This window comes from Coregonus clupeaformis, chromosome 10, assembly GCF_020615455.1.
Source record: "Coregonus clupeaformis isolate EN_2021a chromosome 10, ASM2061545v1, whole genome shotgun sequence".
Taxonomy (NCBI): Eukaryota; Metazoa; Chordata; class Actinopteri; order Salmoniformes; family Salmonidae; genus Coregonus; species Coregonus clupeaformis.
The window spans coordinates 59,660,417-59,680,984 of NC_059201.1; the positions used below are offsets into that span (position 1 = coordinate 59,660,417).

The 20,568-nt window shown below is 42.2% G+C and overlaps 1 protein-coding gene across 5 annotated transcripts in view; it reads left to right on the top strand.

Annotated features, from left to right (window-relative positions):
* The window catches only part of ripor3 (RIPOR family member 3), a 73,665-nt gene that overhangs the window by 8,701 nt on the left and 44,396 nt on the right, over window positions 1-20,568 (top strand). For 3 of the 5 annotated variants that reach the window (XM_041888836.2, XM_041888833.2, XM_041888837.2), the window contains one exon: window positions 18,507-18,614. In XM_041888836.2, coding sequence (XP_041744770.1) covers window positions 18,517-18,614 — 98 coding nt within the window. In that variant the 5' untranslated portion in view covers window positions 18,507-18,516. Of the gene's footprint in view, window positions 1-18,502; window positions 18,615-20,568 lie in introns of all 5 variants that reach the window. The other 2 variants (XM_041888835.2, XM_041888834.2) reach the window with 1 other exon arrangement.

Below are 20,568 nucleotides of genomic sequence, written 5' to 3' on the forward strand. Positions count from 1 at the left end.
AAAAATATAAACTTGAAAGAAGCCTTGATTGAACTCCTCGTGGGTCTGTCTCTGTCTGCAATGTCATCTCTCGGGCTTTCAAGTGGCTCTCTCCAAATACCAAAGGGGAGAGAGTTTGGGCTCGGGTTTGAACCAAAAAACCCAGCATTTGTTTTTGTTGACAATCGTGTGCATGTGACCCTCTTTATTTCTAAAGGGAATTGTTAAAACATTTAAACCATTTGTTTGTTTTCCTGAAATATTGACTGTTCAACCAGTCTCCTCATCACCAGTTTTAAAGGCCCAGTGCAGGCAAAAACGTTATTTCCCTGTGTTTTATATATATTTCCACACTATGAGGTTGGAATAATACTGTGAAATTGTGAACATGATGATAATGCCCTTTTAGAGTAAGAGCTTCCTGAAATTTCAGCCTGTTTTGGTGGGATGGAGTGTTGGCCTTCCAAGGTGACATCACCATGCGGTAAATTAGTTAATAGACCAAAAAGAAAGACAGTTCCAAACCTCTCTGCCAATAACAGATCATTTTCAGATAAATATGCTTATGCTTGGAGCCGGCCCTGCTCATCACATTTTATTAGCATGTTTTTTAGGGGACAACAACAGTTGTTTTTGAACAATATGGTGATCATAATGATGGAGAGTGGTGCAGGGAAAAATACATTATATTCATATAAAGTCAAAATGCACATAAACTTTTCTTCATATAAAATATAGAAAACTATAATCTGTTTCTACGCAATTTTACCTGCTGGCTACTGAATAGCCAGACACATTGTCCCACCTAGGGTTGTGGCGGTCACAAAATGTTGTCAGCCGGTGATTGTCAAGCAAATAACTGTCGGTCTCACGGTAATTTACCGTTAATTAACATAAACACATTTAGCATCTCCTAGCTTCCACACATAGCCTACAAGCCACTGATGCAGACCTTTGGAACATCTACATTTTAAAAAGTCTAATAAATTCATGTAATAAAGCCTACACCTTCACAATAAATCCATTATTTATTTTAGACAGGTCTAAAGAAACATGATATGAGGAAAATGTAGTCTATTTCAGAAGAACAGAATAGCATACTCTGAGTTGTCCTTATGTTAGGTCCTGATCTGGCTATGCCAAATGGCTGTGGGCTACACTAGTTCATTTAGCAGACAAGATTTGCTTGGAATTCCGTGGCATTATTTTACATTATTTTATAGGATGAAGAATACAATTGAACATAGCTGAATAAAATATAAAGGATATGTTCTCCAAACGATTTGAGGGAGTGCACACATGCGGCTATTCTGTGTTGAGCGGTTAACAAAGAAACAGGTACTCCTACAGTGCATTCGGAAAGTATTCAGACCCCTTGTCTTTTTCCACATTTTGTTAGGTTACAGCCTCATTCTAAAATGTATTAAATTGTTTTTTTTCTTCATCAATCTACACACAATACCCCATTAATGACAAAGCAAAAACAGGTTTTTATAAATGTTTGTATTCAGACCCTTTACTTGAAGCGATTACAGCCGCGAGTCTTCTTGGGTATGACGCTACAAGCTTGGCACACCTGTATTTGGGGAGTTTCTCCCATTCATCTCTGTAGATCCTCTCAAGCTCTGTCAGGTTGTCTGGGGAGCTTTGCTGCACAGCTATTTTCAGGTCTCTTCAGAGATGTTCGATCAGGTTCAAGTCCAGGCTCTGGCTAGGCCACTCAAGGACATTCAGAGACTTGTCCCGAAGCCACTCCTGCGTTGTCTTGGCTGTGTGCTTAGGGTCATTATCCTGTTGGAAGGTGAACCTTCGCCCCAGTCTGAGGTCCTGTATTGTTGATTCCGGAGTGATTTTCATAACAGCTTTGAATGTCTGGAGTTGTGTCCCAAATGGCACCCTATTCCCTATACACAATGTAGTCTTTTTGGCCCTAGTCAAAAGTAGTGCACTCTATATGGAATAAAGTGCCATTTAGGACGTTGCCTGGAAGATCAATATAAATGGCCTTCCTATTGTTAAGAGGAAGGTTATAATGGATGAGCACAATGCCAATACGGTGAAAGGGCAACAATCGTTCAGATATAATTTCTCACATTTGACACTACAAAACAGGGTTTGACTTGAACTTTAGAGGCAGAAATGTCATTTGATTCACATTTGATTCAATCACAGCAAATAAATAATGCTGTTAATTATGCCATGATGAAAATATGACAACAATAAGGGAATGATTAATACGCCATGATAAATCATGCAGGGGCCAAGTTCATCACCAAACTTAGGAGCGGAGAACGAGAGCATGGAGAGAGGCATGCAGCATCTGGAGAAAACATTTTGACTGACCATTAAATATCCAGAATATCTTAAAACATGTTGAACATGTTCCCTGTATGTGAACAACGTGTTTAAAGGAAGTCTGTGCTGGTTTATATGGCACTAAAGCATCTCATGGTTTCAGGTTACAGAATTGGCATCAAGATTTAATGGGTATTCACGTTATGGGCCTTTTCTTTATGAGAGGGTCTCTCTGGTTCCAACCTGTGGTCAACCTGTGGTCCAGGCTGTGTTTCTGTGTGTGCTTATTTATGTGTTTGTTATTTCTTTGAATGTATATGTCTGAGTGTGGGGGGTATATATACACTATATATACAAAGGTATGTGGACACCCCTTCAAATGAGTGGATTCTGCTATTTCAGCCACACCCGTTGCTGACAGGTGTATCAAATCGAGCACACAGCCATGTAATCTCCATAGACAAACATTGGCAGTAGAATGGACGTACTGAAGAGCTCAGTGACTTTCAACGTGGGACTGTCATAGGATGCCTACTTTCCAACAAGTCAGTTCGTCAAATTTCTGCCCTGCTAGAGCTGACCCGGCCAACTGTAAGTGCTGTTATTGTGAACTGGAAACGTCTAGGAACACGGCTCAGCCGCGAAGTGGTAGGCCACACAAGCTCACAGAATGGGACCGCTGAGTGCTTAAGCGCGTAGCGTGTAAAAATCATCTATCCTCGGTTGAAACACTCACTACCGAGTTCCAAACTGCCTCTGGAAGCAACGTCAGCACAATAAATGTTTGTTGGGAGCTTCATAAAATGGGTTTCCATGGCCGAGCAGCCGCACAAGCCTAAGATCACCATGCACAATGCCAAGCGTCGGCTGGAGTGGTGTAAAGCTCGCCGCCATTGGACTCTGGAGCAGTGGATAGGTGTTCTCTGGAGTGATGAATCACGCTTCACCATCTGGCAGTCCGACGAACATATCTGTGTTTGGCGAATGCCAAGAGAACGCTACCTGCCCGAATGCAGGCAACAGTTTGGGGAAGGCCCTTTCCTGTTTCAGCATGACAATGCCCCCGTGTACAAAGCGAGTTCCATACAGAAATGATTTGTCGAGATCGGTGTGGAAGAACTTGACTGACCTGCACAGAGCCCTGACCTCAACCCCATCGAACACCTTTGGGATGAATTGTAATGCCGACTGCGAGCCAGACCTAATCGCCCAACATCAGTGCCCGACCTCACTAATGCTCTTGTGGCTGAATGGAAGCAAGTCCCAGCAGCAATGTTCCAACATCTAGTGGAAACCCTTCCCAGAAGAGAGGAGGCTGTTATAGCAGCAAAGACGGGACCAGCTCCATATTAATGCCCATGATTTTGGAATGAGATGTTGAATGAGCAGGTGTCCACATACTTTTGGTAATGTAGTGTATGTGAGTATTGTGTAGGTATATTGGGGGAAGGTATACCTCTTACTGTACAAGTGTGTAGCCTAGGTCTGTCTCTGTGTGTACGTCTGTGTCGGGTGCCCTCCTCTGGGCCCTATTGTGGACCTTTCTGCCTGTTGGGGGAGGCTGTTTCTTACCAATTACTGCTGACCTGTGAGGGATTTACGCAGTCTCTTGGTGAGGCTGGCTCTGGATGTGTGAGTAGCCCCCCTATGAGAGCCCAGCATACATCTCTCACATGTAAACACAGGCCCCCTTCTCCAATGTACACAATCACATGTGAAGCTGGAAACACAAGGAACTGATTTGGGGCATGTCTCTTTTTCCCCATCTCTCTTTGGGGGGATGCAGGGAGTATTCATACAGTATGTTTGCATGTACATTTGGTTGAAGTGAAGTTGAGGAAGAGCTCTGATTTTTTTTGATAGTGTGTCTCTTTTAGTCTTACTCTCTAAATTAATGCATATGCATACCCATACACCGATAGAATTGAATGATGCACTTCGTTGCTTTCCTCTCCCCTGTGGTTGGAGGATGAATTATCTCCTAGGAAACAACGTTACACAACGTCTCTTTTCTCAACCACAACATACAGAGAAACGCTTGTTGTCCCCTTACCTCGTGTCCAGTGACTAAAACTCAAAACAAAAAGAAAAGGTGGAACATGCTGCTTTCTGGGGATTCTTTGTTCCCCTCTGTAGCCCCTGTCCGTTCACCTCCCCATCCCTCCATCTCTGTGAAATAGCTTTTCAGTGTCAGTGAAAACATGTCTCTCTCTCTCTCGCTCTCTCTCACACTCTCACTCACTCACTCACTCACTATCTGTCATTCCCCTGTCCCAGACCTCTCTGTAAATCTTTAGGAGAACCCCAAACAGAGTGAGCATGACTGTTTACCACCATTTTTTTCCCCCTGAGGAAAATGCTTTGACCATATAATGCTTTTGGGATACACTAAATATTATACGTTGCACAACAGACTTAATTGGGCTCATCAACTCTCATAAGCTCTATTTCCATATGGGTCCAAATGTTTCCAGAGTGTTTATACTTTACAAATGCCTCCTTAGGAGAGGGTCGTTGTTAGTTTCTTTGCAAGGAGAGCAGAGAAACAGACATGTTATTATGATTATCAGATTGTGCTTTGCGGGGCGCCGTCATCTGTGGCGCAGAGCCAAAGGAAGCTTAGTGGCTCTTCGGGACCGGTCATGCTGAAGTTAAAGTGCATTGATGACTAATGGTCCCCTGAGTGAACAGCTATGCTCAACATGCAGAGAAGTAAGGAGAAACATCACTTCCCAAAACGGTGACTTAGTAACAACGAGAAACACTCACTGCAATAGACTAGTGATAGGTCGAATGAACTGCTCTTTTTGAACTGCTCTTTTTGGTGAACGTCGGAAACCGAATCGCCTCTGTAAAATAACCACTCATTAGGTAGTGAGGAGAGATCCTCATTCTAGTCCACGCAAATTTTTTGCAGTATGTTAAAAAAGCACTACTCAACGAAGAGCCGTTTGGGAGAAAAATGAACGGCTCTTTTAGGTGAACAGAGCCAAAAGGCTAACCGAAAAGACTCGCAATGCTCATCATTACAATAGATGACATCCTCATATCAGTCAAAGAAAGCTAAAAGGGTTTACACAACGACAATTCTTTCAATAGTGAGGTCAACTTTTAAAGTTTTTTAAAATATATACACTGAACAAAAATATAAACACAACATGCAACAATTAAAAATATTTTACTGTTACAGTTCATATAAGGAAATCAGTCAATTGAAATAAATTCATTAGGCCCTAATCTATGGATTTCTCATGACTGGGAACACAGATATGCATCTGTTGGTCACAGAAAGCCCCCCCAAATGGTAGTATCTGGTGTGACACATTTTCTTTGCATAGAGTTGATCAGGCAGTTGAATGTTGACCCCTCCACTTCAATGGCTGTGTGAAGTTGCTGGATATTGGCGTGAACTGGAACACGCTGTCGTGCACGTTGATCCGGAGCATCCCAAACATGCTCAAAGGGTGACATGTCTGGTGAGTATGCAGGCCATGTAAGAACTGGGACATTTTCAGGAATTGTGTACAAATCATTGCGACATGGAAACATGAGGTGATAGTGGCGGATGAATGGCACGACAATGGGCCTCAGGATCTCATCACGGTATCTCTGTGTATTGAAATTGCCATTGATTAAATGCAATTGTGTTTGTTGTCCGTGCTCAAAATGCTAAAAACTATTGTTGGTTGATGAAAGATTGAACAGTATAAAACAATCAGAATGAAGTAAAAGTAAAATGTATGTGTTGACACCTTAGGGGTCATGAACTACTCATAAAGCATATTTACAACTTTTATTATTCAAAAACATACCGTGAAATACCGTCATAAATGTGAAAAATATCTTGATGTTATTTTGGCCATATTGCCCAGCACTAATATCCTGTTCTGCCAAGATTCCACACTTTGGTGTGGACAATAAAAAAAATTCTCTGTCACTTCCTCTCACCCGCTCGGTCCCTCTCTCCCTCTAATGCTGTCTATTAGTCATAGTGTTAGGGTCTGACCTGTGAACTCTTTCTTGCAATGGTCTCTCAAGCTGGTCTCTAGGTTCTCCAACTGGATCTGAACCTTCTTGTAGTCCCTCAGAGCCTGCTTACTCTTCCTCCAGACAGGCAGACAGACAGACAGACAGAGAGAGAGAGAGAGAGAGAGAGAGAGAGAGAGAGAGAGAGAGAGAGAGAGAGGGAGGGAGAGAGAGAGAGTGCAAACATAGAGACACACATTAGAATTACAATCATAGCTCAAGGTACAAAATGTTAATGTAAACAAATGCAAATGCTTGCACCTACATACCCCCACCCCCCCTCACACACGTACCTGTAGATGAGCACTATGATGAGGATGATGAGGGCTATGATGGAGGCCCCGCCACTATCTGGGCCTCCAGGGGGAAGGTGGACAGGCTGAGGGTGTCGTACTGCACCCTGCCCAGGTAGAAGTTCAGGTTGCCCATGTAGACCTAGAACATACACGACATACACACATCAGCCATGGAGCTACACTGAACAAAAATATAAATGCAGCAATTTCAAAGATTTTATTGAGTTACAGTTCAAATAAGGAAATCAGTCAATTTAAATAAATTCATTAGGCCCTAATATATGGATTTCACATGACTGGGAATACAAATATGCATCTGTTGGTCACAGATACCTTGAAATAAGGTAGGGGCGTGGATCAGAAAACCAGTCAGTATCTGGTGTGACCACCATTTGCCTCATGCAGCATGACACATCTCCTTCGCATAGAGTTGATCAGGCTGTTAATTGTGGCTTGTGGAATGTTGTCCCACTCCTCTTCAATGGCTGTGCGCAGTTGCCGGATATTGGCGGGAACTGGAATATGCTGTCGTACACGTCGATCCAGAGCATCCCAAACATGCTCAATGGGTGACATGTCTGGTGAGTATGCAGACAATGGAAGAACTGGTCATTTTCAGCTTCCAGGAATTGTGTACAGATCCTTATCTGTGCATTATCATGCTGAAACAGAAGGTGATGGCGGCGGATGACTGGTACGACAATGGGCCTCAGGATCTCGTTGAGGTATCTCTGTGCGTTCAAATTGCCATCGATAAAATGCAATTGTGTTCGTTGTCCGTAGCTTATGCCTGCCCATACCATAACCCCACCGCCACCATGGGGCACTCTGTTCACAATGTTGACATCAGCAAACCGCTCGCCCACATGATGCCACACATCTGACTGGTACAGTTGAAACCGGGATTCATCCGTGAAGAGCACACTTCTCCAGTGTGCCAGTGGCCATCGAAGGTGAGCATTTGCCCACTGAAGTCGGTTATGACACCAAACTGCAGTCAGGTAAAGACCCTGGTGAGGACGGCGAGCATGCAGATGAGCTTCCCTGAGACGGTTTCTGACAGTTTGTGCAGAATTTTTTTGGTTTAGCAAACTCACAGTTTCATTGTCTCAGACAATCCCTCATGTGAAGAACCGGATGGAGGTACTGCCAAATTCTCTAAAATGACATGGTAGAGAAGTTAACATTCCATTCTCTGGCAACAGCTCTGGTGACATTATTGCAGTCAGCATGCCAATTGCACGCTCCCTCAAAACTTGAGACATCTGTGGCATTGTGTTGTGTGACAAAACTGCACATTTTAGAGTGGCCTTTTATTGTCCCCAGCACAAGGTGTAACGGTGTAATGATCATGCTGTTTAATCAGCTTCTTGATATGCCACACCTTTCAGGTGGATGGATTTTTTTGGCAAGGGAGAAATGCTCACTAACAGGGATGTAAACCAATTTAAAAACAACATTTGAGAGAAATACGTTTTTTGTGTGTATGGACATTTTCTTTGATATTTTATTTCAGCTCATGAAACATGGGACCAACACTTTACATGTTGCATTTATATATTTTTTCAGTATACCGTGCCTTCGGAAAGTATTCAGACCACTTGACTATTTCCATATTTTGTTACGTTACAGCCTTATTCTACAATGGATTAAATAAATAAAAATCCTCAGCAAACTACACACAATACCCCATAATGACAAAGCGAAAACAGGTTTTTAGAAATGTTTGCACATTTAAAAAACAGAAATATGTATTTACATAAGTATTCAGACCCTTTGCTATGAGATTCGAAATTGAGATCCGGTGCATCCTGTTTCCATTGATCATCCTTGAGATGTTTCTACAACTTTATTGGAGTCCACCTGTGGTAAATTGAATTAATTGAACATTATTTGGAAAGGCACACACTGGTCCCACAGTTGACAGTGCATGTCAGAGCAAAAACCAAGCCATGAGGTCGAAGGAATTGTCCGTAGAGCCACAGCTCTGGGGAAGGGTACCAAAAAATGGCTGCAGCTTTAAAGGTCCCCAAGAACACAGTGACCTCCATCATTCTTAAATGGAAGAAGTTGAGAACCACCAAGACTCTTCCTAGAGCTGGCCGCCCGGCCAAACTGAGCAATCGGGGGCAAAGGGCCTTGGTCAGGGAGGTGACCAAGAACCCGATGGTCACTCTGACAGAGCTCTGGAGTTCCTCTGTGGAGATGGAAGAACCTTCCAGAAGGACAACTCTGCAGCACTCCACCAATCAGGCCTTTATGGTAGAGTGGCCAGACGGAAGCCACTCCTCAGTAAAAGGCACTTGACAGTCTGCTTGGAGTTTGCCAAAAGGCACCTAAAGACTCTCAGACCATGAGAAACAAGATTCTCTGGTCTGATGAAACCAAGATTGAACTATTTGTCCTGAATGCCAAGCATCACGTCTGGAGGAAACCTGGCACCATCCCTACGGTGAAGCATGATGGTGGCAGCATCAGCATGCTGTGGGGATGTTTTTCAGCAGCAGGCACTGGGAGACTAGTCAGGATCGAGGGAAAGATGAACGGAGCAAAGTACAGAGAGATCCTTGATGAAAACCTGCTCCAGAGCGCTGAGGACCTCAGACTGGGGCGAAGGTTCACCTACCAACAGGACAACGACTTTAAGCACACAGCCAAGACAACGCAGGAGTGGCTTCGGGGCAAGTCTCTGAATGTCCTTGAGTGGCCCAGCCAGAGCTCGGACTTGAATCCGATCTAACATTTCTTTAGAGACGTGTAAATGGCTGTGCAGCAACGCTCCCCACCCAACCTGACAGAGCTTGAGAGGATCTGCAGAGAAGAATGGGAGAAACTCCCCAAATACAGGTGTGCGAAGGTTGTAGTATCATACCCAAGAAGAATCGATGCTGTAATCGCTGCCAAAGGTGCTTCAACAAAGTGCTGAGTAAACAGTCTAAATACTTACGTAAATATAAAATTTCTGTTTTTTAAAATAAGTTAGCAAAAAATTATAAAAACCTGTTTTTGATTTGTCATTATGGGGTATTGGGTGTAGATTGATGAGGGGGAAAAAACAATTCCATCAATTTTAGAATAAAGCTGTAACGTAACAAAATGTGGAAAAAGTCAAGGGGTCTGAATATATTTGAATACCAACAAGAAACAAGATTTCATAAAATAACATAACCAACAGAAAACTAAACAAAACAGTGACACTAAACAAAAACAAAATGTCACGTTCGTTGTATAAATGGTCGGACCAAGGTACACTGTATATATATTTGCTGTGGTATTTTTGACTTTATGTTTTGTTTTACCCCATATGTAACTCTGTGTTGTTGTTTTTATCGCACTGGTTTGCTTTATCTTGGCCAGGTCGCAGTTGTAAATGAGACCTTGTTCTCAACTGGCTTACCTGGTTAAATAAAGGTGAAATAAATAAAACAAATAGTGCTGCATCAGATGACCTGGCCTCCACAATCCCCCGACCTCAACCAAATTGAGATGGTTTGGGATGAATTGGACCGCAGAGTGAAGGAAAAGCAGCCAACAAGTGCCTAGCATATGTGGGAACTCCTTCAAGACTGTTGGAAAAGCATTCCAGGTTAAGCTGGTTGAGAGAATGCCAAGAGTGTGCAAACCTGTCATCAAGGCAAAGGGTGGCTATTTGAAGAATCTAAAATAGAAAATATATTTTGATTTGTTTAACACTTTTTTGGTTACTACATGATTCCGTATATGTTATTTCATAGAAAAACCCTTGAAGAGTAGGTGAGTCCAAACTTTTGACCGGTAGTGTACCTTCAATCTGTTTCTGGTTTTAATGAGTAATGCCATTTCAACCAGTTTTGGCAAGCTGGATATGATTTCTCAACCATGACAACCATTGTCGTATGTGTTACCCCACTGCGACTGACATTCCTCTTTTAACAATCTTTATTTAGTCACTTAACCTTGCCCTGGTAATCCTCCTGCAGAGAGTGGCTTAGGTAAACGAGTACAGCTAATAGGCTTTGTTCCCTGACACTAGCGTTTGCTGTGACTGATCACCAGGGAGTCTCAGTTACACTTCAGCTGCCTGTCAGAATGCCTTTATAACACTGAGACATAAGTGTTTGGGGTGGGGGAAAAAAACATATTACCAAGAAAAACGGTCCTCTGTAGTGGTCATTAGGACGTAAATATGAAAAAAATAACATTACATTCAATGGGTACAGTAGATGAAAAACAAACATAGTTGAGGCATCCGGGTGTCCACAATAGAGGACATTTCTTGATAAGCTTTTATTTAACTCTTATTTAATGTGAAAAAATTATTAAACAGTCCTGACAACTCACTTAACTATTCCTGAGATATTCACTTAATAGAAACAATTTGAATATCAAACTCTCTAAAATTATAATTAATAATTAGACACATTTTTTATTTTTTATTCCATAAAATGTGCTAATTTTGATGGCAGTCATTTTTTAAAAGAACCAATAAGATAAAAATGTCAAGGTCACATCCCCACATGTGATATCATTGAAAAGCCCAGAATGTCCTCTCAAAGGGACAACAGGACTGAATACAGTGGCTTGTATGGCCTCAGAGATACGTACCAAGAACTGATGTCCACTAGAGAGGACAAAAATGAATTGCTGAGGATATATACAGTTGAAGTCGGAAGTTTACATACACCTTAGCCAAATACATTTAAACTCAGTTTTTCACAATTCCTGACATTTAATCCTAGTAAAAATCCCTGTTTTAGGTCAGTTAGGATCACCACTTTATTTTAAGAATGTGAAATGTCAGAATAATAGTAGAGAGAATTATTTATTTCAGCTTTTATTTCTTTCATCACATTCCCAGGGGGTCAGAAGTTTACATACACTCAATTAGTATTTGGTAGCATTGCCTTTAAATGTTTTAACTTGGGTAAAACGTTTCGGGTAGCCATCCACAAGCTTCCCACAATAAGTTGGGTGAATTTTGGCCCATTCCTCCTGACAGAGCTGGTGTAACTGAGTCAGGTTTGTAGGCCTCCTTGCTCGCACACACTTTTTCAGTTCTGCCCACAAATGTTCTATAGGATTGAGGTCAGGGCTTTGTGATGGCCACTCCAATACCTTGACTTTGTTGTCCTTAAGCCATTTTGCCACAACTTTGGAAGTATGTTTGGGGTCATTGTCCATTTGGAAGACCCATTTGCGACCAAGCTTTAACTTCCTGACTGATGTCTTGAGATGTTGCTTCAATAAATCCACATAATTTTCCTTCCTCATGATGCCATCTATTTTGTGAAGTGCACCAGTTCATCCTGCAGCAAAGCACCCCCAAAGCATGATGCTGCCACCCCCATGCTTCACGGTTGGGATGGTGTTGTTCGGCTTGCAAGCGTCCCGCTTTTTCCTCCAAACATAACGATGATCATTGTGGCCAAACAGTTCTATTTTTGTTTCATCAGACCAGAGGACATTTCTCCAAAAAGTACGATCTTTGTCCCCATGTGCAGTTGCAAACCGTAGTCTGGCTTTTTTATGGCGGTTTTGGAGCAGTGGCTTCTTCCTTGCTGAGCGGCCTTTCAAGTTATGTCGATATAGGGCTCGTTTTACTGGGGATATAGATATTTTTGTACCTGTTTCCTCCAGCATCTTCACAAGGTCCTTTGCTGTTGTTCTGGGATTGATTTGCACTTTTCGCACCAGAGTACGTTCATCTCTAGGAGACAGAACGCGTCTCCTGCCTGAACGGTATGATGGCTGCGTGGTCCCATGGTGTTTATACTTGCGTACTATTGTTTGTACAGATGAACGTGGTACCTTCAGGCGTTTGGAAATTGCTCCCAAGGATGAACCAGACTTGTGGAGGTGTACAATTTTTTTTCTGAGGTCTTGGCTGATTTCTTTTGATTTCAAAGAAGAGGCACTGAGTTTGAAGGTAGGCCTTGAAATACATCCACAGGTACACCTCCAATTGACTCAAATTATGTCAATTAGCCTGTCAGAAGCTTCTAAAGCCATGACATCATTTTATGGAATTTTCCAAGCTTTTTAAAGGCACAGTCAACTTAGTGTATGTAAACTTCTGACCCATTGGAATTGTGATACAGTGATTTATAAGTGAAATCATCTGTCTGTAAACAATTGTTGGAAAAATTACTTGTGTCATGCACAAAGTAGATGTCCTAACCGACTTGCCAAAACTATAGTTTGTTAACAAGACATTTGTGGAGTGGTTGAAAAACGAGTTTTAATGACTCCAAACTAAGTGTATGTAAACTTCCGACTTCAACTGTATATATATCTATGCACACTGAGGTAAGAACGTGCCTTAAACTCACTCCACAGCTGGCTTGAAATGATGCCAAGGGTGCTATCGAATAGGATCCTTTTCTATAGCACAACTGGTTGGTATTTCGTCTAAATAAATATGTACAGTGAGGGAAAAAAGTATTTGATCCCCTGCTGATTTTGTACGTTTGCCCACTGACAAGGAAATGATCAGTCTATAATTTTAATGGTAGGTTTATTTGAACAGTGAGAGACAGAATAACAACAACAAAATCCAGGAAAATGCATGTCAAAAATGTTATACATTTATTTGCATTTTAATGAGGGAAATAAGTATTTGACCCCCTCTCAATCAGAAATATTTCTGGCTCCCAGGTGTCTTTTATACAGGTGACGAACTGAGATTAGGAGCACACTCTTAAAGGGAGTGCTCCTAATCTCAGTTTGTTACCTGTATAAAAGACACCTGTCCACAGAAGCAATCAATCAATCAGATTCCAAACTCTCCACCATGGCCAAGACCAAAGAGCTCTCCAAGGATGTCAGGGATAAGATTGTAGACCTACACACGGCTAGAATGGGATACAAGACCATCGCCAAGCAGCTTGGTGAGAAGGTGACAACAGTTGGTGCGATTATTCACAAATGGAAGAAACACAAAATAACTGTCAATCTCCCTCGGCCTGGGGCTCCATGCAAGATCTCACCTTGTGGAGTTACAATGATCATGAGAACGGTGAGGAATCAGCCCAGAACTACACGGGAGGATCTTGTCAATGATCTCAAGGCAGCTGGGACCATTGTCACCAAGAAAACAATTGGTAACACACTACGCCGTGAAGGACTGAAATCCTGCAGCGCCCGCAAGGTCCCCCTGCTCAAGAAAGCACATATACAGGCCTGTCTGAAGTTTGCCAATGAACATCTGATTGATTCAGAGGAGAACTGGGTGAAAGTGTTGTGGTCAGATGAGACCAAAATCGAGCTCTTTGGCATCAACTCAACTCGCCGTGTTTGGAGGAGGAGGAATGCTGCCTATGACCCCAAGAACAACATCCCCACCGTCAAACATGGAGGTGGAAACATTATGCTTTGGGGGTGTTTTTCTGCTAAGGGGACAGGACAACTTCACCGCATCAAAGGGACGATGGATGGGGCCATGTACCATCAAATCTTGGGTGAGAACCTCCTTCCCTCAGCCAGGGCATTGAAAATGGGTCGTGGATGGGTAATCCAGCATGACAATGACCCAAAACACACGGCCAAGGCAACAAAGGAGTGGCTCAAGAAGAAGCACATTAAGGTCCTGGAGTGGCCTAGCCAGTCTCCAGACCTTAATCCCATAGAAAATATGTGGAGGGAGCTGAAGGTTCTAGTTACCAAACGTCAGCCTAAAAACCTTAATGACTTGGAGAAGATCTGCAAAGAGGAGTGGGACAAAATCCCTCCTGAGATGTGTGCAAACCTGGTGGCCAACTACAAGAAATGTCTGACCTCTGTGATTGCCAACAAGGGTTTTGCCACCAAGTACTAAGTCATGTTTTGCAGAGGGGTCAAATACTTATTTCCCTCATTAAAAAGCAAATCAATTTATAACATTTTTTACATGTGTTTTTCTGGATTTTTGTTGTTGTTATTCTGTCTCTCACTGTTCAAATAAACCTACCATTAAAATCATAGACTGATCACGTCGTTGTCAGTGGGCAAACGCACAAAATCAGCAGGGGATCAAATACTTGTTTCCCTCACTGTATATGCAGAAAAGAAACCCATAACTGTAAAATATGGTGTTGGGTCCTTGACGTTATGGGGCTATTTTGCTTCCACTGGTCCTGGGGCCCTTGTTAAGGTCAATGGCATCATGAACTTTACCCAGTACCAGGACATTTCCACCAAAAACCTGGTTGTCTCGGCCAGGAGGCTGAAACTTGGCTGTGTACACAACCAGAAAACTTGGTTTGAAATAAATTGCTAATTGGCCACAAAATCAACATTTTGCAATGGCCTTCGCGGTCTCTGGACTTGAACCCCATTGAAAACCTGTGGTTTGAATTTAAGAGGGCAGTCCATAAGCGCAGATGAAGGATATCAAGGATCTGGAAAGATCCAGTATGAAGGAATGTTCTAAGATCCCTCCCAATGTGTTCTCTAATCTCAATAAATAATTATAGAAAAAGGCTCAGTGCCATTATGCTCACAAGGTAAGGTATTAAAAGGTATTGAAGAATAGGGGTGCCAATCATTTTGATCCGGATCTTATTGAGAAAAATAATATTACTTTCTCTGAGCAATTGTATTAGTATAAAATATATATATATTTTTTTTTATGTTGGAGCATACAATATAGCTCAGTATTTGTATTATTTATTTCATGCAGTCTTTTTTGCTAATCTTTATCAAGGGTGCCAATAATTTTGGACCTGACTTTATAATGTGGACTAAATTGCTAGACTACGCCACCTTTTCGTATCATGAGGGGAGGTCTTCAGGTGACAGGAGTCAACACCGACTTAGTGGACTCATAACGTTTGGACTTTGGGTCAAGTAAGATAATAATTCTAGTGATTCTGGGCCACTTTGTGTAAAATAGCAAAGAAAGAAGCAAACAGTTGTGATTCTCCAGATTGTCTATTTAGTTTTCATAAGGACACTTTTCTTCCTGGATCTTTTCTTTGTGCTAATATTTCAGTTGGCCCGGGCTTGGTAACTGCAGCGTGTTGTCATGTGGAGAGACACGTCTATCCGAGTCAAAGTGAACCTGGTGTCAAGATTAAAAGACTTTCAGTAACTTAATCACCCATTATTTATGTGGCCTCTCTCACATCACACGCATCTTAATCCTTGTTCCCTTCCTAAAATATACCAGCGCTAACATTATTATGGAAATGGTACACACCTCTCCAAACACCATCTGAGCCATACATTCTCATAGAGCAGAGGAGACGTGTTTATTAAAGCCGTGTGTTGGAACATGTGCGAGGATGGCGCTCATGAAGTCAACTCCTTCCCACTCAAAGCATCCCTGTTTATTTGTCCAGTGTTAGGGACAAATCTCTCATAGGGAGGATGTAACAGTTTTCAGATGAGCCAGATTCCACAAGGCCCCCTGTAAACATTTTTTAAAGGTTAATCTCGCAGAGTCCCTCCCCTGTTGTGTCCATTCTTTCTCTCGTGGTTGTGTAGATCTGACACTGAAAGCTGAAGGGTCCAAACGTACACGTACCCTGAAGTTACCTCAGGAGATCCCAAGCTCTTTCTCGGAGAGTGTGTGAACGTAACATTTGCCTCTTGTCTGTCTCTGTCTTGATCTCTATTCTAGCCTATACTTTCATTTCACCTCTTGGCATGGTTGTTTCCCATATTAGACTATTTATTCTCTTGGTTAGACTCTTTGACAATGACAATTCATCAGTACTGCAGCAGAGAGTATGTCCAGTGACCTCCTTCATAGACCATTATTAGACACATACTGACATAAAGTAGTCTAATAGTCTGATTTGCCTCTTTGCCTTGACTGGAGTCTCTTTGATATTGTGCTACCTCCATTCATAAAGTATTATGTAGCAAAGCAGAAAGGACTATCTTAAACTGGATAACCCTGCATTGCATCATTGAGTAGATACATTAAAGGCCCAATGCAGTCAAAAACGTGATTTTATATATATTTCCACACTATGAGGTTGGAATACTACTGTGAAATTGTGAAAATGATAATGCCCTTTTAGTGTAATAGCTGTTTGAAAAGACCACCTGAAATATCAGCCTGTTTTGGTGGGAGGGAGTTATGGCCTGCCTGGTGACATTCCCAGGCGGTAATTAATAGACCAATAAGAACGAGAGTTCCAAACCTTTCTGCCAATAACAGCTAGTTTACAGTTTTCCCCTCCCCACTCAGACCATGCCCAGACAGTCCTAGCAAAATTCTTGCTTGAGAAATTGCTCTTTGCTAAGAAGCTATTTTGGTTTCATTATGACCATTTTAATAGATAACAATCAAAGTTAGGTACTTCATTGTTACCCAGAAACTATTTGATATTGAGACACAAATGGCTGCATTGGACCTTTAATAAAGAGTTGTATATCCTTATATCCACTAAACGCTGTCCTAATGGCCTCTCAAGCAAATACGTTTTAGTTGTAGATATAAACATGGAGACAGGGAACACGAAATGTTCAAAGTCTAAATTCATTATTTTCTAGGGTTGTTGGTGGATATGCTGTCTTCAAGGACAATTACAATATATTTTAGCAGTTGTATACTGTTGTTCAAAATGTTGACATTTTATATGTCTGGTTTCACTAAGTTGCCTTTATTAGTGAGTAGCAGCAAAAATGGTTTGCCTGTCCAAACTACTGCTTAGCTCTGTGCAAATTTCTACCTCCGGCAGGAAATTGCATGAGTTACAACCCGAGGGAGGATGAGAAGTTCTGGGTTCTCAATCTCAGTGTCTCTCCATGGCCTTCGCCTAGATCGGCTCCACTGTCAACAACAGTGACCCTCTGAGCCTAACTTACACACAGACAGAGAGGGAGTGTGTGTGCGTGTGTGTGTGTGTGTGTGTGTGTGTGTGTGTGTGTGTGTGTGTGTGTGTGTGTGTGTGACGCTGGCGGCTGTGGAAGAGAGTAAAAAGCCATCTGACATCGGTAAAGAATGTACAAATGAAGTGGATGACTACAAACTGAGACATGTGAGGGGAGAAATTACAAAACTAGGGCTGTCAAATTGTTACAAAAATGTATTCAAGTTAATCGCAGAATTTACTGTGATCAATCGAGGTTAATCGCAAATTCAGAATTTGCTCAAATTGAGCTGTAATTGAATAATTATTATACAAAAAGCCTTAGAAGAATATTGACGTCTTAATTTTGTCCAATGTAACCATAAGTAAAATCAGGTAAACTGATAAAGCACACTTTCTTTAACCTCAATGTCAACTTTTTTTGACATCGCATTGTTGTTTTAACTGTATAGATGATGTATTTTAGATGTTTTCAATGTATTTTGAATGCTTTCAGACAATGTGATTAATCACGATAAAAACATTGTTTTGCACTAAAATGACAAAAAGTTAACTTCAGTTAACTGATTAACTCTGACAGCCCTATACAAAACGTAAGCCATTCTTCACCACACAGAACGTCACTGCGCTCCTAGTTTGGAGTGAGGGATGGGAGGAAAGCATTGATGATGACCTCTATGTGACTTTGTGGCTTCACAAGAGGGTGTGTGAGGGGGGGATGGATGAGAGGATGAAGAAGTTATACTTTTTTTATGTTATGGTAGAAAAAAATCTCCCTATCCTGTTTATCTGGATTGGAGAAAAGTCCTTTCTAATATTCAGGGCCCAGTGCCATCAAAACAAGTAACCAGATTTTCAGGCCAAAACCATTTAAGGTTAGTGTCCTATCTTCAATCAGAGAAAATATTCTGGTGCTGTGAGTGTGGGTATTTGATTTCATTATCAATGTAGCAATGTTTACTGTGAAACAAAACAATTAAACTTTGTATACATTTGAACATTCTTTCCCACAGTGTAAGAGGGATCATAGAAAACCTGGAATCCTAAAATAACCTGAGTGATTAAGGCCCTCAATCTGTTCACTGTAGGCTATATGTACGGTAACTAAATCAACATCGTGTGTGTCAGGCAGACAGCGGACGATGTCGGTGAGGCTGCGGTTCGAGTGTCCCGCGGATGGGGGTGTGGTCCAGAGGAGCCGCTCCTTCATGAGGTTCAGCCCCGTGAGTGGACGCCGCCGGTGAGTGACATCCTTAGTTGACCACTAAGGTGATAAACAACTATCATATAATATGGTCCGAAATAACATGGTCCAATCAACTGAACTATCATAGCCATGGCTATGGAACCATGATAATCCTGACCAGCTCAACAGGAGCTTGTTCCCTGCAGTCTAAAATACATGTACATATAATCACCCTATCAACCCCCACACATTCACTCTTTATTACTGTGTATGGATGTCTTTGCTTACAGGGACATGCTCTTTTTACGCCACTTCGATACAAAGTGATTTTCTTAGCAGGTTAGGAGAGCATCTTTGCTAACCCTAACCCTTTTCCTAACCTTAACCTCAGTCTCCTAACCTGCTACGAAAAGGTCACTTCGGTATCAAAGTGCCATGAAAAGAGTGTTTCCCAGATTGCCTCAAGCACAAATCTTGCTCTGCAAGAGAGCCAATCACTTCACTTGACCAATTCTAGAGATGGTTAACCACTATCCAGTATAAGAGACAGTCAGCCACCTCCCATAACCTTAGTCTTTCCTGCCAATCAACCACCTCGTATTCTAGATAGACAGATATAAATACTTCATTAAGCAACTCAGTCACAAAGACAACAATCAACAAAGAACTTGATGACTGAATCACTCCAATGCTTGACTTATGCTTGACTTACTTATGTTATCAATAACGAATAGTGAGACAAGCAGAACTCAAGAGGTGAGCCAGCAGAAGAAAATGCAGTCATAGGGTGCATTCTTAAATTAGCACAGAATAACTGATGAATTTATGAACGCTCAACACCCGTTGAATATGGCCGGTTACAGTCACCAACGCTCTGGATAACATGAAAACAGCCTAACCAGCTCTGCTAGGGCGAGTAAAATGGTCAGAGTACGGTGTTCTCTCATTTGTGTCTGGAAGTAGCTAGCAAGCTAGCCAACGCTAGCCAGTTAGCTTGGGTGCTTGACTGCCGTTATGAGGTCAGAACGCTCGGATCAACCATACTCTTCGGCCAGAGAGTCCAATGTGCGTCCTGAACGCTCCGAGAGCGAAACGCTTTGAATTTAGGAACGGACAATCTGACAACGCTCTGAATTTACGAACGCCCAGAGCTCACTCTGAGCGCACTCTGGCACTCCAGATTGAATTTACGAACACACCCTTAATGAAGACTGATTCCAACCCAAAGCCCTTCGCTTGCTATGCGCTGTGTGTATCATATCATGAGGGTAAGACACAGCTGCCAGTTGGAGAGGGGAGATTTTCTTGGATCACTGTGGGTTATGGCCCCCTGCGCCTTTAGTTTTAAGTAAACAATCTTACAGTGTCAGATTTACAGAACACTAATACAAACACAGCACATGGGACAACGACCCGTTCCATCTCATCCTCAAGATACTCTATTGGGTTGAGGTCTGGGGATTGCGCAGACCACTCAAGTAAACTGAACTCGGTGTCATGTTCCAGGCTATGTTTTTCCACTCCTCAGTTGTCCAGTGTTGGTGATCGCGTGCCCACTGGATACTCTTCTTCTTGTTTTATTTGATAGGAGTGGAACCCGATGTGGTCGTCTGCTGCAATAGCCCATCCATGATAAGGATCGACGAGTTGTGCGTTCTGAGATGCCATTCTGTACACCACTGTTGTACTGCACCGTTATTTGTCTGTTGGTGGCCCGCCTTCTAGCTCGCACAATTTTTGCCTTTCTCCTTCGACCTCTCTCATGAACGAGCTGTTTTTCATTTTTGTGTTGGTGGCCCCAGTAGGAATCAAACCTACCCTCCTGGCATTGAAAGCACCATGCTCTACCAACTGTCACACTTTTATTTTGCACTAAATCGCCTCTGGAATTCTGATGGGTTAGCAAAGGGGGACGTGATGTCATCTTAAGAACCCAGGAGCAACACACTGGAATGCATTTCCTGCCTCAAAGCAGAGCGGGACAGAGGAAAACTGAGGCTATTTATTT